Below are 23,738 nucleotides of genomic sequence, written 5' to 3'. Positions count from 1 at the left end.
TTCATTTCGTTCCTCCTCTGAGACAGTCTGCTCCTGAACCCGCTCCACACCTGACCCACATCCCAGTGCAAGTGGAGTGGTGCGGTGCGGTGCGGTGCGGTGCGGCGGGGATGGGATGGGATGGGGGGCAAGCGTGCGAGCGAGAGAGCGGGCGACCGTGCCGTGGCCTGGCCTGCTTTCCCCAGCAGAAGGCTGCAGCGTCTGTGCTGTAAATGTTTAATCGTGGGCGCTCACAAATGGGCCATGATGAGGCTGGCTGCAGTGGGAGTGTGCTGAGAGGAGCCATCTCTCCACCAGTGTGAACCGAAGACCCAATCAGCATAATGCGCAAAAAAAATACTCCTCTCACTGAGCAGATGGAGATGACAAATGTAGTGTTTGGGGGTCTGCAGATCATGCACGAGTCAGTCACAGAAAGATAGACAACTTGCTGATTGTTGTATGAATAAACTTTTTGTACAATACTGAAGAGCATTTCAACATAAAAATGGAACAAATGCTTAACTCCTAAATGCTGAGTGACATTTGTCTGGTGACTGTGCTGCATGACGACTGTAGTCAGCCAACTCAGCAGCAGGCAAAGTCAGTTACAAAAAGCTCCTTCAGTAATACCTTGGCCAAATGTGGCCTGGGTTCACCTGACCGAAACTAATGAAAACTGGCTAAAAATAGTCATCCATGATTGTGCCTTTATGAGCAAGTAATTGAAGGAGAAAATCAGGGTCTTCTCTAGGGATGAGGGACATGGACAGACTGGCGATGAGGTTGAGTGAGAGGAAAAGAGACGGATGATGAAAAGACTCTGAATGAGATGGAGAGTAGTTTGATTTGTATGGACAACCGGAATAAGTGGTGCTTCAACAAACACTCTTCCATAAGACATAGATAACAAAACAAAGCTAAAATTTGATGTCACTGTCATGAGATATAAATGTGATGATATTGAGATGTATTTTCATTTTAAATGACAACTTCCACATAAAAGCACTCAGGATCAGTACTCAGTACTGTATCTCTTCACCTGAATTCAGTGACTAAAATGTATCCTTCCTCCTTCCCATAAAACGGAAAAGGATATGTATCAGTTGAACTGTTGACCCATTAGGGATCTGGTGACTAGAACCTTCATTCAGTTCCATTCACAACTAGCCTGTAGGCACCTCCCCTAATGGAGTGGAAACAACAGGCTGACCTGACTCACTCCATAGTAGTCACTAGCCAGGAGCACAGGCCTTGACCATTCATTTCACTAGCTACTAGCAGCTAACATACTCTATTAGAAAGCATTGATGGACATGCATATACTGTATACAGTTAATGAATGGCACACGAGCCCCGAGGAATGACCAGAAAATAAATAGTTTCCACTTTGTTGCAGTTTCCACTAAGACGCCTCTAGAATTGGCCGGGTATATTACATCAGTTTGAATAGTGATTAACGGATATAAGACATGTACTAACACCATGCTGAAATAAACCTTTGATCGCGTGATCATATGATGTATTAATCTATAACTATAAACCTGTTTTCACTTTGTATATTCTGTTTTCTTTTTGATCGAACTTAACATCAGCCTAAATCAGACATGAGTTATATGCAATCAATGACCAGAAACATTGAGTTCTACGTGCTGATGAGCAGATTGTGATCTGGTATTAAATGAAATACAAATCTATATCTTTACTGGTTTATATAAGCTAGGATGAGGAGAGGTTAAAGGTTCAAATCCCCCCCCCAATCACTATATTAATGTCAAAGTGACTCCACTTACTGGTCCTCAGTACCAAATGGCAAGAAGTGACCAGGGACAATCCAGAAGTCCTGTAGGATCACGTTGGGAGATAGGGGTTGGGAAATGGTCCTCTCACTGGTGGTCTTTTGATCAGACTCAGTCAGACTTCTTCCTGGTCTACGCCACAGCCATTTGGCCACCCCGTCCTGGGGCTACTTTATGAGGCAGTGCACAGGAGGGGAGCTTCTGCAGATCTGATAATGGTCTCTAGGCTTGGCCATGAAACCATTCTACATTTATTTTGGATCAAAATGAAATTCAATTAAAACAAAGTGGACAGATGAAACAAATCAACTAATTTCTAATTTGAAGCTCCATTTCTGTGCAGTGTCGTGGTGTAGTGACTCTGTGGTGTAGAGTGAGTAGATGTCCTCAAAGTGTGAAAAATGGAGTGGAGGTGAGAGAGTGAGTGAGCAGACAGAACTCTCTGAGGGCCAAACTTGAGTGGGAGAGAAAGTCAACCATTTATAACAATGTTGACATTTTTTAAAAAAAAAAGACAAGAGCTTGTGTGTTAACATTTGTGTGTTAACAACTCAACTTTAGAATGGCTCACTCAGTGAAGAAAGTTCTAGTCTGATGTTACACATCACATATATCCACATATATCCAGTCATGACTTAACTACTATAAGCCAAATGCACAGAGGGATCTGGACACCTCAATGATCTTAGTAGCATAAAGGACACAAAGAAGCAGAAGCAGCAGTAGCCTTTGTATGACATTTTAAGCACCTCTCAAGAATTGAGCAATTGTCTGCCCTCCTCTGGTCAGATCAGAGAACAAGTCTGGCTGAACAGAAGGTGTGAAATACTTGTTGTGGTGGTGTACATTTCTAGTGGTGGTGTACATTTCTAGAAGGAAACAGGTTATTCCATTACTGAGTCGATGTTTGCAGTTCTCTTGTCAAAATTGAAACAACTGTTCTAATCTGGTTCTTATACACTCTGTGCTGTTACCACTCTATAACACACAACAGAATTGGCAGTGCTATGTTAGAAAAAACTGGGAAAAAAACAACCCTAACCTAACCATTGCATAACTGCACAATATTTATAGAGTGACCAAAGCGATTCGTCTGTGCGCCATGAGTCGTTGCGCGCCAGTGGTCTCTGTCCCCGACAGCTCGGCTTTTGATGCTAGCCTGCACCTGTTCACACAGATCACCCACACACATCCATATCACCATCTGCAGGCCATACGTGTGCAAACTATCAACACCCTCAACGCTTCTCTCTCTCTCTCCTTATCCACCATCTCAGATGCAGCTGAGCAATTTACTAGAGATCCTATGAAAACATAAAATAAGCCGCCAGTGACAAGACAGACCACATAAAATGACCGCAACCTGTTGAATCACATTTCCAGTCCACCGGCATTTTTTCTGCTGCAAATTTCTTTCATATCCAGTTGATCTCATACAGAACCATTGATTGGTGAAGTCTCCACCACATCCTAGTCTGAGTTACTTTGCAGTTATTTCAGTTCCCTATTGTGATAGTTCTTCCTTGTTTACTAAAGACAGTGCCAGGAAGGTTTCAGTATGACTGTATCAGCCTGAGTATTCACAGTATGCAAATGTGTCTGTTTGTGTCCACAGAGTATTTCCAACCCAGCCATGGGGGGCGAGCCAGAAAGCAGTGCCCACATGGCATGTCTCCTTTTCAGGTCTCCAGTTGCTAGTCAAAGTTTTCTCAAGAGGTAGAGATAGGCTGTCTTGTAACCATGCCAAAAAAGCTGACCACAGAGGCAGAGGGCAGACTGATGCTACCCCTTTCTGTACGTCCCACAAAATATGCCCTATATCACCTTGAGGTTGGATATGTTGACCTCAAATTTGAATCACAAGTCAAAAACAGTTTGAATGTGATATTGCTCATTTATACATGGCACTACTGAACTACAAACAACACACAGCTATTAATGAAAAGCCATGCCTCTGACCAGTGGCATGATTGGCAGATAAGTCAAGCTGTCCACAACACCAAACAAATCAGGCTTTACTGATTTCCTATCAAATATCAGCAATGCATGTGTATAAACCTCAAAAGAAAACGGTAGTTTAACCTTGAGAAGTTTCTGTGTCTGGGTCACGTTCCGTGCATGTGGTTTTCTTTTCTTTTCTTTTCTTAGCACTTCATTAAGATCCGCTAATTGCTTTCCTCTCTCCCGGGTTCTGTCTCAATCACAACTTGAGCTACTGGAAATTCATCAAGGGACTCAACAGCTTTCCCCTGCTCCAGATCCACACTACATGACTCAAACCAAACAGACGCACCCCTGTTCTGACCAATAGATGACACCACAGTCACTTACAGATTTGCAAATGGGAGAGAAGCACAATTTGCTGCAATACCATCAACTGTTAACAGAAAGCAAGCCAGGGCCACTTAGAAAGTACTTGTAAATTTTATTTACGTTCTGTACATTATGCATTATACCAGCACGGGTGTTAACCATGAGAATTAATACCACAATGGTATATGAACAAAACATAAAAAGGCACAATTTTTGTTTCAATCTAAGGAAAGATCAAATGGAAAAGGCTTGTCTAGGGAGAGCAAGAGAGAGAGAAACAAAAAGCACAGTAATACTGTTAATGCCTTTTGGGGGAAACGAGAAAATGTCACTTTTTAAAATTAAGTTAGAGCGTTAGAGCAAAAAGCCTGTGTATTGCTTAATGTGGTGGTGGTGGTGGGGGGGGGGGGGGGTATTGGAGGTAAGGGTTGTGGGTGCCACATCGTACATTTGGACTGAATCAGCTACTGGGGAAGATGTACAGTTCCACATCACGCCAATAAGGAAAGGATGACATGAAGCAGCATTTGACCAGCGGGAGGATGGGGACCTCCATCACTGGCCAGGAGCTCATGCACAGAGGCCACGAACAGGCATTTGAATCCCTTTTGTGTTTTTTTTTTTATTCTTTTTTAATTTCTTTTTTAGAAAGTCACCTACCGTCAACACAGTTTTTTTTTTTTACAACTGTTTTATTTTCAAACACACATTAAATGCTTGATTCAACAGCTGACCGAAGGACGAAAACAAAGAGACAAAAAGTGGAAAGAGCAACCCCCCCCCCCCCCCCATCTTCTGCACAGCGGTGTTACTTAAGCAAATTACAAAAAATAGCTAGCTCCTGGTGGCAAGGACTGCCTTTGTCTTTTTCTCCATCACAGTAAAAAGTTAATTGTGTGTCGTCTGCCAGACAGCTAGCAGCTAGTGGGGACGAAGCACGCAATTAGGCAAGTTCTGGTACTGCAGAAGATGTGGCAAAGTGTGCATGATCCAGGTCTACGATCCATGATGCAGGGGATCTTGTCCGTGCTAGTAAAGGGAAAGAAGCTGGAAGATTGACCCACATTTCCCCAAGAGTCACAAAGGAGAAGAGACAGGTTGTAAAAACAACGACTAATCGGAGATAAAGGCATGGATCATGTGCTGTGATGGCTGTAAGAGTCCAGTTTTGGCTAACCTACTAGACTACTTTGACTATTTTTGCTACTGTACCGAGTTTCCTGTTCCTGTACTGAGTAGTGCTTGCTCTTCGCTGACCTTAAATTAGAAGCCCTCAAAGTGCATGTGAAATCCATCCAGCTGATCAGCACACCTGCAATTGACAGGCTTTGTGTTATGGCACAAATGAAAAAAAAAAAAAAAAAAAAGGCTACAATGGCAGACCAGTTAACACACAAAACTCTACTGAAGCTGGACACATGAATTGGTGACTCCCCCACCAAATTGTCTCTTTCCTTCCAACTCCCACCACTGGCAGGTTCATTTCCTCTTTCGCTTGTGTTCCCTTGCTTGTTCAGTAACACACCACTTGAATTCCATTTCTCTATGGAGGCAGCAGGCAGCCAGCGTCTGAGTAAAGTTAATATACAATGTGAATGATTTGGACAGCTCGGGTAAAGGGCTTGGTAAGACGGCCTCAAAACAGGGCAGCTGCTGCTGCTGCTTCTGCATCTTCGCTGACAATGACTAAGCAATATGCTCTTCCTTCCCTTCTTTCTGCCGTTGTCATTAATCCATTAATGTCCACAAAGGTGCTCACAAATGTACTTTTGGCCTGTGGGTGACCAGTCCATGCTTCAGTTTGATTTCATAAGCCACATTGTTTGTTTCTGGAGGAAAAGGTCGTAAGGAAAAAGGGAATGGGGGACATGGAAGATGGGGCACACACGCACACACACACAACGCACACACAATGCACGCACACGCACACACACACACACGACGCACGCACAATGCACGCACGCGCGCGCACGCACACACACACACACACACACACACACACACACACACACACACACACACCATCACTGTGGGTGCTACAGCACACTTATAGCTCATCTCATTGTCTACAAGATCAATATGTTGAGGCCCTTGAAATATCCAGACAGGGAAAAATAAAAACAAAACAAACAAACAAACAAACAAACAAAACAAAAAATCAACCATACAAATCAACCCAAAAATACTGATTCACTTGTGAGCATGTTGGGGAGGGAGATGGGTTAGGAACCGTACGGAGATGGCTGTAAACAATCAGAAGCCGCACAACGCTTTTAATGTCTCCGAAGAGAGGCTCTGCAGGTAGCGCAGGACTAGGGCAGAGGAGGGGGTCAATGCACATGTACTTGGGGAAGGCGGGCGAGCAGAGGGGTGGCTGAAAGGCAGGGCAGGCTGGAGAGGTGCTCCCATGTCATTCGCTTTCGTCCGGGTTCTGGCCGTCCAACAATTTGACATGGGTGAAGGGGAAGAGACCCCTCCGGCCATTTACCTCCCCTTCCCACTGGCCGCTTATGTTCATCCGAGTCACCTTCACAATGTCCCCAACCTAAACAGAACAGAGAGGGGGGGAAAGAGAGAGAGAGAGAGAGAGAGAGAGAGAGAGAGAGAGAGAGAGAGAGAGAGAGAGAGAGAGAGAGAGAGAGAGAGAGAGAGAGGGGGGGGGGGGGGGGGGGGATTAATCAGAGAGATAGGATAAGAACAGTAACAGTTTGACCAATCCAATCTCAAAGAGCAAAAAAGGGGGATATAATCTTTAGCTTTTTTTAAACAAATGTGGGTCACGCAGAGGCTCTGTAACACTGCACTTCCCCCTTTCCCCCTCACACACACAAAAAAAAAGAATAGCCAGGTGTGTCGTGCGCAATACGTTCAAGTATTTCTGGAAATGAGGAGGCATGTCAAACCTCAGGCAATCTATCGCTCTGACATGACCTTAATCTGTCAGCATTGAGGTCTGGTCCATATTGCACAGACTGACGGCAATATGTCCACACTGTAAAACTGCATATTAACTACATACGCTACAGAAGGTGAGCCAGGGAAACGGTCACAGATGAAATGGAAAAGGAGAAAAAAAAAAGAAAATGAGGTTTTAAGGACACGGTCAAGCTGCTTCCCCAACCCCCACCACAGTCCGACTCACCACAATGCTTCAGCTAGTCAGTATGCAGTGTGCTATGCTTTGCACATCACTACTGAAGCAGAGGGGCTTTCATTGGGGATCAAGTACCATTCCAATTCAGAAAATGTTGCAAAATGTCACAACTTTATCCATTGCAAATGGTGCATACTCAGAAGTCAGCGGAAAACTGTTCTTTGCAACTGTGTGTACAATCGTCTATACAATCACAGCAAGAGGGGAGTTTAAATCAGTGAATAGACAAGAGACCCGCAACGTAACTTATGCAGCATTGGAGATTTCCCTTAAGCCTAAGCAGGAATTGGTGGCAGTTGGTACAGCTAGTGATTGATTGACTTAGACAAATGAGGAACAATGTTACCGGCCATTTTGAAGAAGCAGATGCTAATGCATAACTGTAATTTTCATCAGATGGCTATACAATGCTCAGGATCCAATTTGTAACCAAGAGGCTTCTGAGAGGAGCCAGGTATAACTGGTATCATCAGTAGCTCTGAGATTATGGAAAAAGGAACTGTAATGCCACCATCTTGAGCAAACACTTTAGTTTTCTTTTGCTCCAATGCTGGACACAAAATCCATTATTATACATCAACAATCCTTTGCCCACAGTCTTGTGTTGTTCTTAACTATATTCAAACATCCTTCCTTGATTACAGATCACAGATCTTTCAAGACCAAGCGGATTGAAAATGTAGAAGTGGCACTTTCTTACTTGCTCTGTTAGAGATGGATACTAAAGTGTTATGTTGTGCGGTGCACTGTGTGCGTCTGAATGCGCCTGTAGGTGTGTGTGTGTGTGTGCGTGTGTACACAGGAGCCAGCCGGACGGACAGTTTGATTTACGGCAAGGCATTCCAGTGGGTGTGCTTCGGAGGCCAGCAGGGACCGTCCTGAACCCTATACTGCAGAGAGGCATCACCTTCCTGCGCACGCAAAAATAGAGCTGCACTCTCGCCACAGGCCTAACAACAACTCAGGTCACAGAGCGAGGGACAGGGGACATGATGGCTGGCACAAAGGCCACGGCAACAAAACAGACACTTCACAAACTCTTGCGTGAATAAAGACACACATCTACACACACAATGATGAGGAAACTAATTTCCTCCAAAAAAACATACAACATTGCAAACCATTTGTTTGTTTTTTGCAAACCACAACAGTGCACAACCATGACTATTCTAGAGGCTAACTTGGTTTCACAGTGACAAATGTGTCCAAGCGAGGACATGCTAATTTAGTAGGTGTCAAAAGCACCCTTGACGGGAGTCAGCAGCATAGCAATGCGAATAACAATCGGTGACAATCGGTTCTTGGGTTCTCAAAGCAAACCACCGAGCCATCTCCTGTGGATGAGTAGCCTATAGATGTAGGCAGAGTGGAGAAAAGAGGAGACAGGAGCACATACACAAAAGCCCCCTCACACACGCACTTATTTACAGAAGGATGCCTGCAGCCTGCCGATGATTAGTCAGGCATGGTGAGTGGGTGTGAGTAATGCTGTGAGGAAAGTCCCTCGGCGACCTCACGCACACAAACTTCTAGGCTACACCGGCTTGAGCAATGTTCTTGCCCAGATGCAGAGGAGCACCACCGTGTAGAGCGACGACTGCGCAGCTCATTGCTCGCCCTTCCGCACACCCTTACCATCCCCACCACCACCACCACACTGTGGTCCCTTTAGTGACAAAACCGCTGTCCCATACTGCATCTACAAAGGCCACATCTTGGGGGTTGAGACGGGAGGGGAGAGGCAGTAGTGGTTGACATCCACCTACTAAGAACTGTGGTTGCTCGCCATTTTGACATGGCGGACAAGAACGCGATACAAAACACACTAAAGTTGCTCTGCTGCTGCCATGGGAAAAGCCAAATACCATGACTACTTTCATGATTAAATTGACATTTCATCCCCCCACTTGACTAAAAATCCAATTTGGTCAAAATATCTGATATGATAATCCAAGGTATTGAGGAAATGGTGTTACTCTAATGGTGTTAGCAGTTAAGGTCCTTTAATCTCACTCTTCTACCCTCCCTTCTCTTATGAAATTAAAACACATGTGGTGTGTGTGTGTGTGTGTGTCATACATAACAATCATAGTCTTCCTGTCAACCACTAGTATCAATTTATGTAGCCTGGTGCTTAAAACCAAGTGCTCCAACGCCCATGAAGAGAGGCTTGATTACAATGTAATCTCAGTCAGGATTTGGATTAATTTTACTTTACTGGCCAGGAGAGTTATGCTGGCTGATATAACTCTCTACTTCACCCTAGTGGCCTCTGCAGCAGCGCAGTAGAAAACACACCCCTGGACTTAATAAAGAGGCTCAGTGGACAGATGGGCAAAGTTGATGGTAAGAGGCCGTGCCACCAAACCCATTTCCACTTCACAGACAGCCAACAACTCAACACGTCCCTAACATAAGTCAACAGAGACAGATGGTTAAAGAACCCCCCCGCCCTCCAAAAAAAAATACAAACAGCTTACGCTGCCTTCCAGCAGGCTAAGATGATGGATGCGGAGCCACAAGCTTGGGGATGTGTGTGCCTCTGGCCTGGTCAGTCTGAGAAACCCACTCAATGAGGAGAAATCAGAACTTATCAAATGAGGCCACTCCGACCTACATTCTCATTGCTCGCCTGTCGCTATGAATACATGTCCATCAAACATTCATGTGCCGTCAAATTACACTCCCGTTGCTGTCTCTCTGGAAAATAACTCCCTGACCATCGGCAAAAGCAATTAAGTCAGTCAGAGGGAGAGAAACAGAGTTGGGCATAAAAGAACGTTGGCCAAAATATACTGCATATGTGTGAGAGAGAGAGAGAGAGAGAGAGAGAGAGAGAAGAGATAGATAGATAGATAGATAGATAGAGAGAGAGAGAGAGAGAGAGAGAGAGAGAGAGAGAGAGAGAGAGAGAGAAAGAGAGAGAGAGAGACCCTTACTTCTAGTGCCAAGGCGGTCTTGTCGTAGGCGCAGGGCACCCGCTTCTGGATAGCCTTGGCCATGACTGGGCCGTTCTGCATGTTGGGAAGTGGGGTAATGACGGCTCCAGGTGTGCCCGGAGGCAGTGGCGAGGGTGTCTGAGGCTGCGCATAGGCATGTGCGGGCTCTGGGATGCCGTAGCTGTTGGAGTTGCGGGTGGAGTGCCCAGGCTGACCAGGGTGGGGCCGCACCAGCTTCTCCACGTAGGGCACAGGGATCATGCCAACGCGACCCTCCTTGCTCTTAGCGCTCCACCACTGCTCTTCTGGCTTGTCCAGGATGATGAGAATCTCACCCCTTTTGAAGGGCAGATCCTCCATATCACTCCCTGTGAAGTCATACAGAGTCCGCACATACTCCAGGTTCTCTTCGTCGGGCAGGCCTGGAGGCTGAATGGGGCCACTGCCAAGGACTGTTGTATGGAACCTAGAAGAGGAAAGGAAGACCGGTAACTAATTATGGCACAGCTTTCAACCACCTGGAGGCCTCTGACAAAGGTCATGACAAAAGCTGCACTGACAGGGGGAGCAATATCAATAGGAACTTGACATAGGACATCCTTTAGATACCATGGTTAAACGCACGCAAAGTTCTGTGCATTCCACCAGTGACAGCCCCCTTTGAACAAGCATTCTATTGGGTAAAATCTCAAGTGTTATGCAACTTTCATACATCACCTATGAGGACTTCAGCCTTGAGTCTGCACTTGCAGCAGAAAAAGGTTCAACAAGCAAGCTGCTTATGAAACCACAATGTCCGTCATGAAAACTGAGTACACGTTTTGAATTGAGCGGCATGCGCTGACCACATTACTTCAGCAACATATAGTCTGTCAAACAGCCGATACACAGGATATATTTTCAGTTTGACTAAATATTCTAATATAGTATTTTCTGCAAATTATGTTGTTTGAGCAAGAAGGTGTAACGGAACCATTTCAGCGCTAAATGGTACATATCAAGTTTGAAAAGCGGAAGAAAGCAGTTAGCCTAAGCATTCAAGAAAGACCACACACATCGTACTCAGTGCCGGGGTCTTACCTGGGGGCAGGTTCTATCAAAGTAGTCGTGTCCAAATAATGGATCTTGTAGAACTCCAAAAGCGCAGGGAGGTGCTCGAACTCCTGATCTCCAATTTTGAACCTCTTGCTTGGTAAAGAATTTATGATATAGTGCGAAACTTTTGAGTTTTCCGATACGGACAACACATAGTCGCCTGGGCAAGTGGATGAATCCCGAACTAAAAACATTCCATGCCTCTGTCCTTGTAACCTATTTTGTGCCTCCTGCCGCGAAACCGGCCCAAAATACCAACTGGAACGGTCTGAAGAATCGAACCTTGCAGATGACATGTTTAAAACGATATAAATTAACTATCAAAAATAATGGCTAAAATACAATGTACTACTAAATAATAAATAGGAGATGGAGATTCTACGACAATTCCCCTGTTATTCCAAAGAACAGCTAGAGCTTTCTCCAGTGAATTCTCCAGAACACTGGATTCGCAACCTGACGTCTCACAGACAGGCTGGGACTAGCATGAGCCAACTTTGATGCATTGTGTTGGTTTTTAGCTCTCGCGACTGCTGCAAGATTTGTTCTTTCTGTAAAAAACACCAGTACGTCAGTCGAGTAGAAGAGGCTTCATGCAACAATAACCCATATAGGTTCCCCTTTCCGTTCCCTCTTCCGAAAAAGTAACGTTAGCTAGCCTATGAAACAATATAGCTACTATATCCAGTCACTGTCAGTTCACACTACGGAAAAGGTCGCCTCACTTACAATTGCTAACTGGTCTACATGTCGATTCAACGCAACTGAAGTCTGGCGATTTCGTCCACGATTATTTGATACGACGTTCTTCTTTATATGTTCAAGGCACGGATTGGGGATATTTGTTCTAACCCCTTTTTGACTCCAGACAGACTTTTGAGGCAGTAACAAAAATGGCGGCCTGCAACACGTCTTCAGACAAAAAATATTCACTATCAAGTGAATGTGCTCCCGGTCGGCATCCTACACCGTATACAATCTTGGAGCCTGGACCTCCCGTTATCGTTTACTTCTGAATTATCTTCTTTCAAAATAAGTTCGTTTAGTATTTCTAAAAAATCGTTCCTCTTAATGGTATACGGCTCCAACCCTCCAGCCGAGTGTGTTACTGAGAAATGGCGTCCAGAGGGCGGGTCTGCGCGCTCCCAGTCTGCCTGGACGTCATTGACGCCTTGAGCGGTTGTTGCTCAAACCTCATGTCAGTGGCTTAAACTAGGGTAAACAAAATTATTAGCCTAATGTTGATTAAGCACGTGATCCATAAACAATACATATTGGACATTTTGGTCCCTCAACCTGAGCCTATTATACTGTTCAGGCTATCAATATGGGGTATAATACGTGTTTAATCAGTTTATTCTTTATTCCTTGTCAGTGTGTTCTTTTATCTATTGTGTTTCATTTTGTTTATATGCATTCAAACATAATTATAGCCTATATTAATATATGTTTTTGTTGAACATACCTACAGTACATTCCATAGGCATACATATGGCTACATAGCATATAGGATAGGCTACAGTCTTACTGCCAATTCATGCAATTCACTAGCGTAAAAGACAGAACCAGAGAGAATAATTGAACAGCAAAACCATGCATCTTCCTTTCTACTCAAATGTATATCTGTTTTCAATGTTAGACTAACTTTTTATTCACTGTGTATGTAAACAAGCCTATCATACAATTAGTGTTTTCTTTGTCTGAATCAAAAGGAATCATCATGAACAGCCTGAATGGTCAATGATTTCAGTCCACTATGACTTGAAAGAGGCAGTAAACATTGACAAAGAGCTTCTTTGAACTTCCTCCTCTCCTTTGAGATGAGACATCTATGACAATACCCTATGAGGGGAGGCTGGCAGCACGCCTGGTCACCTCATCTCTGTGACACTGTCTTGAATGCTAATAGATCTGCATCTATTTCTGCCTTGTCTCAGTTGCTTAAAGCCTGCCAGTTCATCTCTGCTTCAGTGGTGCAACAAATTGAAGACAATTAAGAGAAAGCCCTTTTCTCTTTCATTCTTCCTGCTGTGCATTCACAGTTAGGCAATGACAGTATCAAAACACACAAACCATATGAAACTAGCACAAATGGTCCCTCCTAACTATAGTCTCTGGACTGACACTGAGCACAAATCCACCATCGCTTTTGCAAATGTTAGGGCTAGCCTGCTGATGTGCTTTTATTTTAATGGTCACCTTAATAAATATTTGGTAAGCATAACGCAAGAATGCTTAATGTTATAATTAAAGTCAATGTAAAATGGGCTCATGGTGTGAAGGGAGGTGAAATAATGCATTGCGCAATTCAGTGTTTATTTGTCAAGAAGCATTACAATTCTGTAAGGATCCTAAATGACACCAAATTTTACAATCATGCTGGAATTATATAAGAGGCATGAGGGAGATGAGGGTTTGGTAACTGCACTAACCAGGACTGGCTACTGTATCAGCTTGGTACTCTGAGGTGCTGAGTAATTTCTTCTTTAAGCAGGAAACAGTTTGATCAGCACAGGGCAATTCCGAGCAAGGCGGAAGGAAGTTCCCCTCAGAGGTGTCACTGTTACACAGGAAGGAAGAAGGCTGTCAAGTAGAGCCTAAATGAGTTAAGGTACTACAGTGGTCTTGTTGTGTTCCTTTCCCAATGTATTCATTCAATGTAACAAACCTGCTGACACGTTTACCTTCAATTTAAGGAGGAACTGGATATTAAACATGTAGTTCCTTTAAAATCAAGTAGCGTAACATTAGATAAATAGATAGATAGATAGATAGATATTCCTTATTTATCCCAAGGGAAATGTAGCCATCCAGTAGCTTATTAAAAAATACACACAGAGCACAAGAAATAGTGTGGATGGAAATACAATGGAGATACAATTGTGAAATGATAGTCTCTCCACCATATATTCACATTTCAGGCAGGGAACTGACACTGTGATGTAGTATGCATAAGTGGAAGTGATGCAGTGAGATGTTGTGGTAGAGTGTGTGCCATGGAGGCATTGTAAAAAGTAAACAGTGCAAAGATATTACCAGCGCAATAATACTGTGTCTGATATGAAACACAAAAAGGTAAACAAAATGAATAAACAAATATCATAAAGTAAAAAAAAAGAATAATACAAAAAAACAAATGTTTGAGTGTAGCTTGGCATGATATGGAAGGGGCCTAGAGAGAGGCAGACTCGTGCCCAATGGGGGGCGTCCTTTTCTCCACCACTGATGTTATAGACTCCAGCTCAGTGCCAGTCACAGAGCTAGTTTTCCTCACCAGCCTGTCTATTCGTAGCCTGGAAACATCCAAACTCATTCACGAAGTGAATAGAGTCTATAGTGACTCATGATTGGGATTAGTTTCCAACACTTGCATCGGAACGGGCACTAACTTTGAAATCATTGGTCCAGCCTTAGGCTACCGATCACATTTACCAGAGATTTCTAACGTTATTTCCTACTTCGCCTAAACTTTACAAGCTGACAATAAACCGCATCAACAGTCATGTATGTGGGTCTACCTTTGCTGTAAGTACATTTCTGCATTTTGCCAACTTATCACAATAATTTTCGGTTTTGTCTTCCCCTCTCGTTGCTGATTGGCCTGACATTTTTCTTGTCTGTAGGAAACGTATGGTGTCCAGACTAGATTTCCCTGAAAGAAGATCTAGGTGGGTGGGGCCAGGCTAGTCTATATTCGCCCATCAGCATCCCTCTTCTGAATGCTGCCCCAATATCACACCACAGCATTGGAGAGAACTCTGAGTTTTCTTCACATTTTAAAGCACTGCAGACTCCTCAAGAAATGGATCCTGCTCTGCCACCCCCTTCCTTAGTCTGTAAAGGGCATGTTTGTTGTCTAGGTACAGCTTCAGCTTGTAGGTCTTTACTTTCATGGACCACCTCAATGGCGACTGGTAGCAGAGACCTCCTGAACTCCACCCACCACTGCCTTGGCTTGGCCTTTGACCTTGGTGTTTCACAAAATCCTCAACCAGGCCCCTGTACTCCCTCCTGTCCATCCCTAATGCACCCCGCAAAACTACATGCCATGATTCACAGTGTAAAGGTGAAAGCACATTTCCCTGTGGCCTACCACTGCAGTACGAATTTGTTTACGTATTTGTATTGAAGAAAAATACCGCCCTATTTATTTATTTATTTATTTTTGATGAAGCTTTAGTGTTTCTAGGTAATCTAAATGAAGTCAATTTCGGGTTTTGCGGCCGGATGTTTCTTCTGACGTCACAAAAAACACGGACATAGATATGCGCTTAGTAGATTACGCATAGCAATGCCTGCAGAGCAGTGGGGCCACTCTATTATGTGTAGATCTCTGCTCGTGCTACAGTCAGTTGTTTGCACGGGTTACTCAGATAGCCATAGTTCTGAAACCGATGTCAGGCATGGATGTTCCAGGACCAGACAGTGATTGGAGGAGTCAAGGATTCCGACAGAAAGTTGTTGCTCAAATGTAAGACATTAACAGCTTTAACGTAAACATATAGCGCATGTAAATGGAAGCTAACCAGTGTGTTTTAGAAATACTTTATAATGTTGTAGTCTAGCTAACTCAGGCCTCTTCGAGATCCCCACCATGAACTGCTGTTAACGTAACGTTACGGGAGAAGCATCCTGTCTGGCGAGTCTTGCATGTTACACACAGTTTGCTTAACTACACCGTTCACTGTGGGGTAGCACAGAAGTCTAGTACATCATCCTCTACACTGGCATTTCTTTCAGTTTTAGCTCTTTAATATTGATACTTAGCCAGAGGTCTTCATGTCATTTGTGAACTGTATCAACTAGCTTGGTAACGTTAGCCGAGCTAGCTAGCTACGTTAGATCATAGTTGTCTGTATGACTGACCCCATGCACCCTTAGAACCATGTTGGAAAATATAAATTAAATTATACTATTATCCCAAATGTGTACGTATTACACTTTAACCATAAGGTCAGTAATTCCTGAGGACTTTCTGTGATGCTATTGCCTAGCTAACCTAGCTGGCTACTCAAGTTAGCTGTAGCTACGTAGCTAACAGACTGAATGAAACTTGAATGCACTTGAGCAGACTTCACGTCAACTATTTGAGTTCTTGCTGTGGCTTGTTAGGCCAACGTGCTAACCCTAAAATTTTCATTGGGACAGCAGCTCTACCACTGAACAAACAAATAAGCAAAGAAACTAATGCATTATTGCCATGATATTATCATTACCATAAAGCCTCTTACTGTATCTTTTGCACTGATGATCCTCTTCACAGTGAGGATGCAATGCGAAAAGCTGGAACCCCTCACACCAAGAGCAGTCAGGACATGGAGAATCATGTTTACGTAAAAGCAAAAACGAGGGTGAGTAAAAACCTGCTTTGTAATTTCTGAAAGAAAAAAAAATCCCTTTTCTAATATGCAAATCTAAATTGTGTATTTTTTACCTGTTGGACAGGAGGAATATTTGTCTCTGGTTGCAAGGCTCATTATTCACTTTAGGGACATTCGTAAGTTTCCAAACATATGCAATCTTTTTATTACTGTGCTGGGAATTTGTTTAAAACTATTGAAATTGTAACCAAATTGTTCATTTTGTGTTTTAGATAAGAAGCAACAAGGTGGCCCAGGTATAAGAATCAAAGCATCCTCAATCAGTTTTGAAGACGGAGACTCTTAGCATCTTTCATGATAACTATTGTGTGTTTTTTTTTTTTCTTTTACTTTAGACCCTATGAATGCCCTGCAGACCCTAACAGGAGGCCCTGGCATCGGCATGGGCCCTCGCCCCGCGGGAGCCCCTATGGCCATGGGTGCTATGGGTCAGATGCAAATGGGACAGCACGCAATGCAAGCCGGAAATCAGCAGCCCAGTAAGGCTATCCCTTTTAAGTGTTTGATGCTATATTAATAAAAGAGTAGTGTTTTATGTTGCATTACTTGCTGGCATGCTTTTGTTGTGTATCTGACTGCGGAGGTGAACGCTGTAATGACTTTCCACCAGGTATCTAAAGCACTGTTTGTAGGCCACATCCAATATATTTCATTTGTTGTGCATGCTAGTCCAGCCACACTGAATGGTCCACTACTAGTTACTACCTCTGTGGTAATGACTGCAATGACAAAGTCTTTTAGATGTATAAATCTGTTGAGGTAGTTATTGCATGTCATTGGTCTCTAGAAAGAGATTCGGATTACTGTTACAAGTTCAAACATTTCTTACACTAGTAAATATGGCACAATTCCTCCCCTTTTCCCCTATCCCTCCTTTCCCCACCTACCCCCACTGGTACCCTGTATTACTGCAGTAGGGGGTCCAGGGCAGCTCCAGCTCCAGCAGCAGATGGCTCAGCAGCAGCAGCAACAGCAACAGCAGCAGCAGCAGCAGTCTATCCAGTTCCAGCACTTCCAGGCAGCGCAACAGCAGCAGCAGCAGCAGCAGCAACAACAACAGCAACAGCAACAGCAGTCAGCCCTACAGCAGCAACAGTTCCAGGTGCTGAAGCTGCAGCAGCTGCAGCAACAACAGCAGCAGCAGCAACAACAGCAACAGCAACAGCAACACCACCAGAACCAGCAGCTCCAGCATCAGAACCAGCAGCAGCAGGCACAAAACCAACAGCAGCAGAATCAGGCAAGCACTCTGGGGATCACTGACAGTGGTTTAAACAATAACATTTAAGGATACAGCATCGGTATGTGCAGTGGTGAATCCTGCCTCTGTGTGTATTATCAGCAGACATATGATATTGCCTCAAGTATACAATAGAATTAAAAAACATACTTGGCATTGCACCAGTTTACATGCCTTAATTCTCCTTTGCAGATGCATCAGTCCCGACTCCAGCAGCAGCAGCAGATGCTCCAGCTAGCTCAAGCCCAAGCACAGGCCCAAGCTCAGGCCCAGGCCCAGTCCATTCAGCACATGGTACAGCAGCAGCAACAGCAACAACAACAGCAGCAGCAGCAGCAGCAAGCTCAGGTGTCGCAGCCTCAGCCCACCCAAATGCCGTCGCACCCCCAGCAGCAGTCTATGGTGCCCCAGTCCCTGGCCGGGCAGATGCCCCCAGGACAGCACCAGCCTATCAGCACGCTCAGCCTGCAGCAGCAGCAGCAGCAACAGCAACAGCAACAGCAGCAACAACAGCAACAGCAGCAGCAGCAGCAGCAGCAACAGCAGCTTAAGATTCAGGCCATGCAGGTAAACATCAGCATTGGCCTGTGCTGGATGAGGATTGTATCCTAGCCACAAGCTAGTTTTAAGTTGAACTGTAGGTGTGTGTGAATGAAGAGGGGGTAGAAATAGATTAAAGAATTGTACGCTTCATTTGCATGCTATTGCATATTCCTTTTTACTGTGTATATTGATTTGCAAAGACACTTAGCTGCTTGCATCATGCTCCTTTTGTGTGTGTGTGTGTGTGTGTGTGTGTTTGTTTGTTTGTTTGTGCGTGAACTTCAGCAGGCCAGAGTGTTGGCACAGGCGCAGCAGGTCCAGCAGGCCCAAGCTCAGGCACAGCTGACTGGTCAGGTAAGACCCCATGAGTTGCCAGATGTGATATAAAAATGCACCCAGAGCTTATGCATGCGCTCCAGGTGAGCAGTGCAGTAGCCCAACTGTGTTTTTTGTGTATTGCAGTTTATATGGGCTTATATGGGCTTGTGTTAGAAAATAAACAGCTTCTCTAGGATAGAAGCACAAAGATGTATTACCTATTGCCAAAAAACACCTGCCCACCCCAACGGCATTATCTCTGCTTCATGAGATTTTTGTCTTTTGATTTTGTCCTTTTTCTTTTTGCATCGTTTGTTTGTGTCAACAAAAGTAGCACTGCATGCTAGCTCTGCATTGCATTATTGATGCATCTTACACGTGCACTTTTGAGAGACGCTACATTTTTATTTTCTTTCTGAAAGCTGCTTAGAAGCGCTAATATGGCCAGGCTCTCAAGCCATAAATGATTGAATACTGCTGCCACTGTAGTAGTGCTACAAGGGGAATATGAGTCACTCAAGGAAACGTTCTTTATATACTAACTAAATCATCAGAATGAATGCCTAACTGCAGGGATGTTGATCTAGCACAGCCCTTGAGAGCAAGGTACCTTACCACAGGGTGTTCCTCATTTTGCCCTGTACTTGCTCTGTGAAGTTAGGATAAGCATGCATGCATTGGCTAATTTATTAACATTTCTATTAAGAAACACCATTTGTGTAGTTTAGTTTAGTTTTGTTTCTCCTTTTCACTCTTGATGCCTTTGATATTTGTCTATATACATTAGGGCTGCAACAATTAATAGATTAATCTATTAGTGGCCAGCTATTACATTAATCGCCAACTATTTTGGTAATTGATTAATCTGTTTGAGTCATTTTTTGAAGGAAAATGTCTCAAAATGTGGTGATTACAGCTTCTTACACTTAGATATTTTCTACTTACCTTGCTATGATTCTTCTAAAATGTATCAATTAAACAACTAATCAATAAACCATGAAAATAATTGACAGATTAATTCACTATCAAAATAATCATTCATTGCAGCCCTAATATACATGTGTTTGCTGAATGAATGAATTTGCTTGGGTGTGAATCTGCATGCGTGTGTGTCTGCTGTGATGATATAGCATAGCTTTGTGTGTGTGTGTGTGTGTGTGTGTGCATGGTTTTCTCTCTCATTCCTGCTAATGGTGCTGCGTTTATGTTTTGGCTGGTGACATATCTGTTGTCCCCTCTTGTTGTCCTTCAAGATGATGCCCCGTACTGGGATGCAAATTCCACGGTTGCCTCGCGCTCCGGCCCCAGCCATCTCCCAGGCCCCCGCACCAATGGGAGGACCACAGATGCCACAGGTACTTCACGCTCAGGTGCACTGGCACAGTCCGTGCCAGGGCTCCTATGAGATGCCACCTTGTTCTCTGGCCCTGTTGTGTAGCGGGGCCACTGCCCTTGAGGGAGCTTGGCTGCCTCCGCCTTTCTCCAATCCAACAGTGTTACGTTAATGCCAATGTGAAGGTTTCATGTAGGCGGTAGGCATGTATCGGTTCAGCAGTCTGGTAGTTTGTCGTACATTAAACGCTTAACAAAAATCAGCTAAAAGGCCTGGTACAAGCAAACCCAATTCCAGATGGTCTTGCAAATAAGCAGAGGCATATGCTAATAGGATAATTGTACAGCTTGGTGAGCTAATGTGTACTTGTTTTCCTGACAGATTAAGTAGTTTGCCAGTTGGTTTTGGTGGGCACACGCAGAGTAGTAAGAGACGATGGTTACATTAACGACTACATCATATCCTGTCCCTGTCCCTCAGGGTTTCAGTTATGGAGTCTCCTGTCAACTCTGCCAAGGTCCCTTCTGAGTTTGAAAGACCAACACCCTGAAAACATCTCGAGCACTGTGATCTCTCATCCACTCCCTCTCTCCCTTTGCAGCCCCAACAGCAGATGATGTCGTCCCCCTCCCCGGTCCAGGTGCAGACGCCTCAGTCCATGCCCCCTCCCCCCCAGCCCCAGCCCTCACCACAGCCGCCGTCCTCCCAGCCCAACTCCGTCAGGTGAAGACCAACCTCCAGCGGACGTCAGAAAGCCACACACAACAGCAAAATGTGGCAACAGTTAACTGAAGTGACATCACTTTCAGATTCTTTCTGTGAAGAACTGTTTTTCTCTGTTCAATATGTATTTGTTTAGTTAGTTATTTCCATTGAATCATTTCTTTATTAGTAAAGGGCATTTGATGAACAGTGGCAGTCTACTAATTTGAGTCTTGCTTCACCCCCTTCAGTTCGGGTCCCACACCCTCTCCTGGGGGGTTCCAGCCTAGTCCCTCTCCCCAACCTTCCCCAAGCCCTGTTCCAGGACGAACCCCTCAGAGCTACCCCCTCCAAGTACCCTCTCCTGGACCGCTCAACACGCCAGGTGAGCCACATTCCAGAACAGATCCTGAACTTAAGTATATTTACAGTGGGGTATAGTGTGATGTAAATCTGTATATATCTACTGTCTTGCCCTGCTCCTACTTCTGCTAAATCTGCACAAATAATGAGGACCTTGTGTGAAGCATTTCATTTTGTTTCCGTTTGCCGTATCCCAGGCAACCCCAACTCTGTCATGAGTCCAGCTGGAGCCAACCAGTCAGAGGACCAGCTGTACATGGACAAGCTGAAGCAGTTGTCCAAATACATAGAGCCCCTGCGCAGGATGATTAACAAAATCGACAAAAATGAAGGTAAGGCTCCACGGTGTCCTCCACTTTTTGATTGATCCGAGATAATGAATGTCACACCTTTACTGTGAGCCTCTCGTATCTCTCTATCTCTACAGATCGCAAAAAAGATCTGAGCAAGATGAAAAGCCTGCTAAACATCCTGACTGACCCCAACACAAGGTGAAACTGCGTTCATTCATATTCAGCAGTTTTGGGTGTCTGCTGGCATAGCAGACATTTCTCGCATTTGTTCCGTGATCTCTTATCCAGTGCTTAATTTTCCAGATGTCCCCTGAAGACATTACAGAAGTGTGAAATTGCCTTGGAAAAGCTGAAGAATGACATGGCTGTGGTAAGGCCGTGGCCGTAATATTTGATAGCCACTGTCTGCCGACTACTTTTTACTTTTCGCAGTCTTAACGTGATCAGAATGTTTTAAGAACTGTTTTACTGGAGTTCACGGGAGTCTTTGCATACTCATGACTTTTCTTTGTCTCTATTTCCCAGCCTACCCCTCCTCCTCCTCCAGTGCCTACCACAAAAAAGCAGTACCTTTGCCAGCCTCTGCTCGATGCTGTCCTTGCAAACATCCGCTCTCCAGTGTTCAACCACTCCCTTTATAGGACATTCGCCCCAGCAATGACTGCAATCCATGGTCCACCAATTACGTAAGTAGTCAGTCACAAGCTTGAAAGTACCACTTTTCTAAAATATGAATTTATTCATCATGAATGTTTCACCACATTCCTGCGTTTGTCACAAGCTCTTATATCTTTCTGAGTTTTGTCCTCTGTCTGTTCCTCTCATAGAGGGCCCTCAATTCCCTCACGGAAACGCAAACATGAAGATGATGAGCGTCAGACAATTCCCAGCATCCTCCAGGGAGAAGTGGCCCGCCTCAACTCCAAGTTCCTGGTTAACCTCGATCCGTCCTACTGCAGTAACAATGGCACTGTGCACCTAATCTGCAAACTAGGCGAGTTCTCAACAGCTCTGCGTCCTTTGCTTTAGTTTTGAGTTTCTGGTGGTGCTACAAGGACATTTGCATTGAATCTAATGTTATGTCTAGCTGATATGATGGAGGTTATAGTGTCTTTGGTGGTGAGCTTTGGTTTTATCCTGTTCTAATTTTGCCCTGGATCCTCCTAGATGACAAGAACCTCCCAAGTGTACCTCCTCTTCAGCTTAGCATACCAGCAGACTACCCTGATCAGAGTCCACAGTGGGCAGACGATAGCCAACAATATGGTAAGAAAAATGACTGTCTCCTCCGGCATGGTCAATGGTGGACCAACAATGAGTGATTAGGTAAACTGAGTAGGTCACCATTCCATCCAAATGATTCCTTAACACTTGGGAGAAGGCTATAGAGAGAAGTTGAATTGTATTGAATCATCTTTGCATTTCTGTCACCAGGAGCCAACCCTTTCCTGCAGAAGGTCCACAGGAATATGACCACCAAACTCCTGCAGCTGCCTGACAAACACTCTGTGACGGCGGTGCTGAATACGTGGGCCCAGAGTGTGAGACAAGCGTGCTTAACTGTGGCCTGAGAGAAGCAGACACCCTCCGGCCTGTCTCCCTGTAGTTTAGCAAGTCCACCTCCAGTCTCCAGTGAGCACCCCACATCACCAGGGCCTACATCCATAAAACAGCTCGACGTGACTGATTAAACGAATAATGTATCAGGCTCACTTTCTCATCTGCACCGTGTCATCATGAATTAAATATGGACGTTATTCCTACAGTCACCGCAGCTTCTCTAAGATGTTCTATTAAGCCAGATCTGGGTTAGCCTTTAAGGCCTCAGGACTGGATAATATTGAATTTCAGCCACAGTCGGTTCCATTGCTTTTAGCGTTCTGCTATCCTCAGGCATCGGTTCTTCAATTCATTCTGCACAAGAAAAGGATTCTGCTTCACTTCAGAGGAGTGGTGCAGATCACATTTTAATGTCTGTAGGTAAACCCACATCAACTCTCTTCCCAGTGCCTACTACAACTGACACAAAATGCTCTCATATAGTCAACCCAACCCACAGATATACAATAGCAGTGCCCGGCACTATGGGAGACTGAAGGTTCTTGAACAGGTGATTCACAAGGGAATTGTGATGAAAAATGTGTATTACTCTTTGGGTCCATTTTGCTGTGTAAACCTTGGAGTGTAAAAAAAAATATAAATTTTCCTCTCTGTTTTTTTTATTTGCATAAATAAATACTTTTATGTTCACTTGAGGTAAATTTCAGTCACAAAGTCACTGTCGTT

General features: G+C 44.3%; 2 protein-coding genes across 3 annotated transcripts; one reads left to right on the top strand and one right to left on the bottom strand.

Moving 5' to 3' along the window:
• Positions 1–4,183: 4,183 nt before the first annotated feature.
• On the bottom strand, positions 4,184–12,423 carry crkl (v-crk avian sarcoma virus CT10 oncogene homolog-like). The gene is made up of 3 exons (XM_042058953.1): positions 11,265–12,423; positions 10,185–10,650; positions 4,184–6,636 (listed from the first exon to the last, which is right to left on the bottom strand). Exons 1-3 carry the CDS (start codon positions 11,573–11,575, stop codon positions 6,502–6,504), a joined length of 912 nt encoding a protein of 303 aa, XP_041914887.1. The 5' UTR covers positions 11,576–12,423; the 3' UTR covers positions 4,184–6,501.
• Positions 12,424–15,550: 3,127 nt separating this feature from the next.
• On the top strand, positions 15,551–23,718 carry med15 (mediator complex subunit 15). 2 transcript variants are annotated; one of them, XM_042058947.1, is made up of 18 exons: positions 15,551–15,750; positions 16,543–16,630; positions 16,725–16,776; positions 16,873–16,896; positions 16,996–17,139; positions 17,575–17,900; positions 18,093–18,467; positions 18,729–18,797; positions 20,015–20,116; positions 20,696–20,817; positions 21,048–21,181; positions 21,357–21,491; positions 21,587–21,650; positions 21,756–21,822; positions 21,978–22,138; positions 22,280–22,446; positions 22,620–22,718; positions 22,887–23,718. In XM_042058947.1, exons 1-18 carry the CDS (start codon positions 15,674–15,676, stop codon positions 23,021–23,023), a joined length of 2,343 nt encoding a protein of 780 aa, XP_041914881.1. In that variant the 5' UTR covers positions 15,551–15,673; the 3' UTR covers positions 23,024–23,718. The 2 variants fall into 2 exon arrangements, with proteins under 2 accessions (XP_041914881.1, XP_041914882.1); XM_042058948.1 differs by having other exon boundaries at positions 15,552–15,750; positions 17,578–17,900.
• Positions 23,719–23,738: the final 20 nt, after the last annotated feature.

Source organism: Alosa sapidissima, chromosome 13 (genome assembly GCF_018492685.1).
Source record: "Alosa sapidissima isolate fAloSap1 chromosome 13, fAloSap1.pri, whole genome shotgun sequence".
In the NCBI taxonomy this organism is placed as follows: Eukaryota; Metazoa; Chordata; class Actinopteri; order Clupeiformes; family Clupeidae; genus Alosa; species Alosa sapidissima.
This window is presented reverse-complemented; position numbering and strand designations above follow the sequence as displayed.

Excerpts from the sequence above, each read along its gene's own strand:
- crkl (XM_042058953.1), bottom strand. The coding sequence starts at position 11,575 with ATGTCATCTGCAAGGTTCGATTCTTCAGACCGTTCCAGTTGGTATTTT. Across the intron at positions 10,651-11,264 it reads TTGATAGAACCTGCCCCCAG|GTTCCATACAACAGTCCTTG; the intron begins GTAAGACCCCGG and ends TTCCTCTTCTAG. Across the intron at positions 6,637-10,184 it reads AGACCGCCTTGGCACTAGAA|GTTGGGGACATTGTGAAGGT; the intron begins GTAAGGGTCTCT and ends TGTTCTGTTTAG.
- med15 (XM_042058947.1), top strand. The coding sequence starts at position 15,674 with ATGTCAGGCATGGATGTTCCAGGACCAGACAGTGATTGGAGGAGTCAA. Across the intron at positions 16,777-16,872 it reads TATTCACTTTAGGGACATTC|ATAAGAAGCAACAAGGTGGC; the intron begins GTAAGTTTCCAA and ends TTTGTGTTTTAG. Across the intron at positions 22,719-22,886 it reads AGACGATAGCCAACAATATG|GAGCCAACCCTTTCCTGCAG; the intron begins GTAAGAAAAATG and ends TTCTGTCACCAG.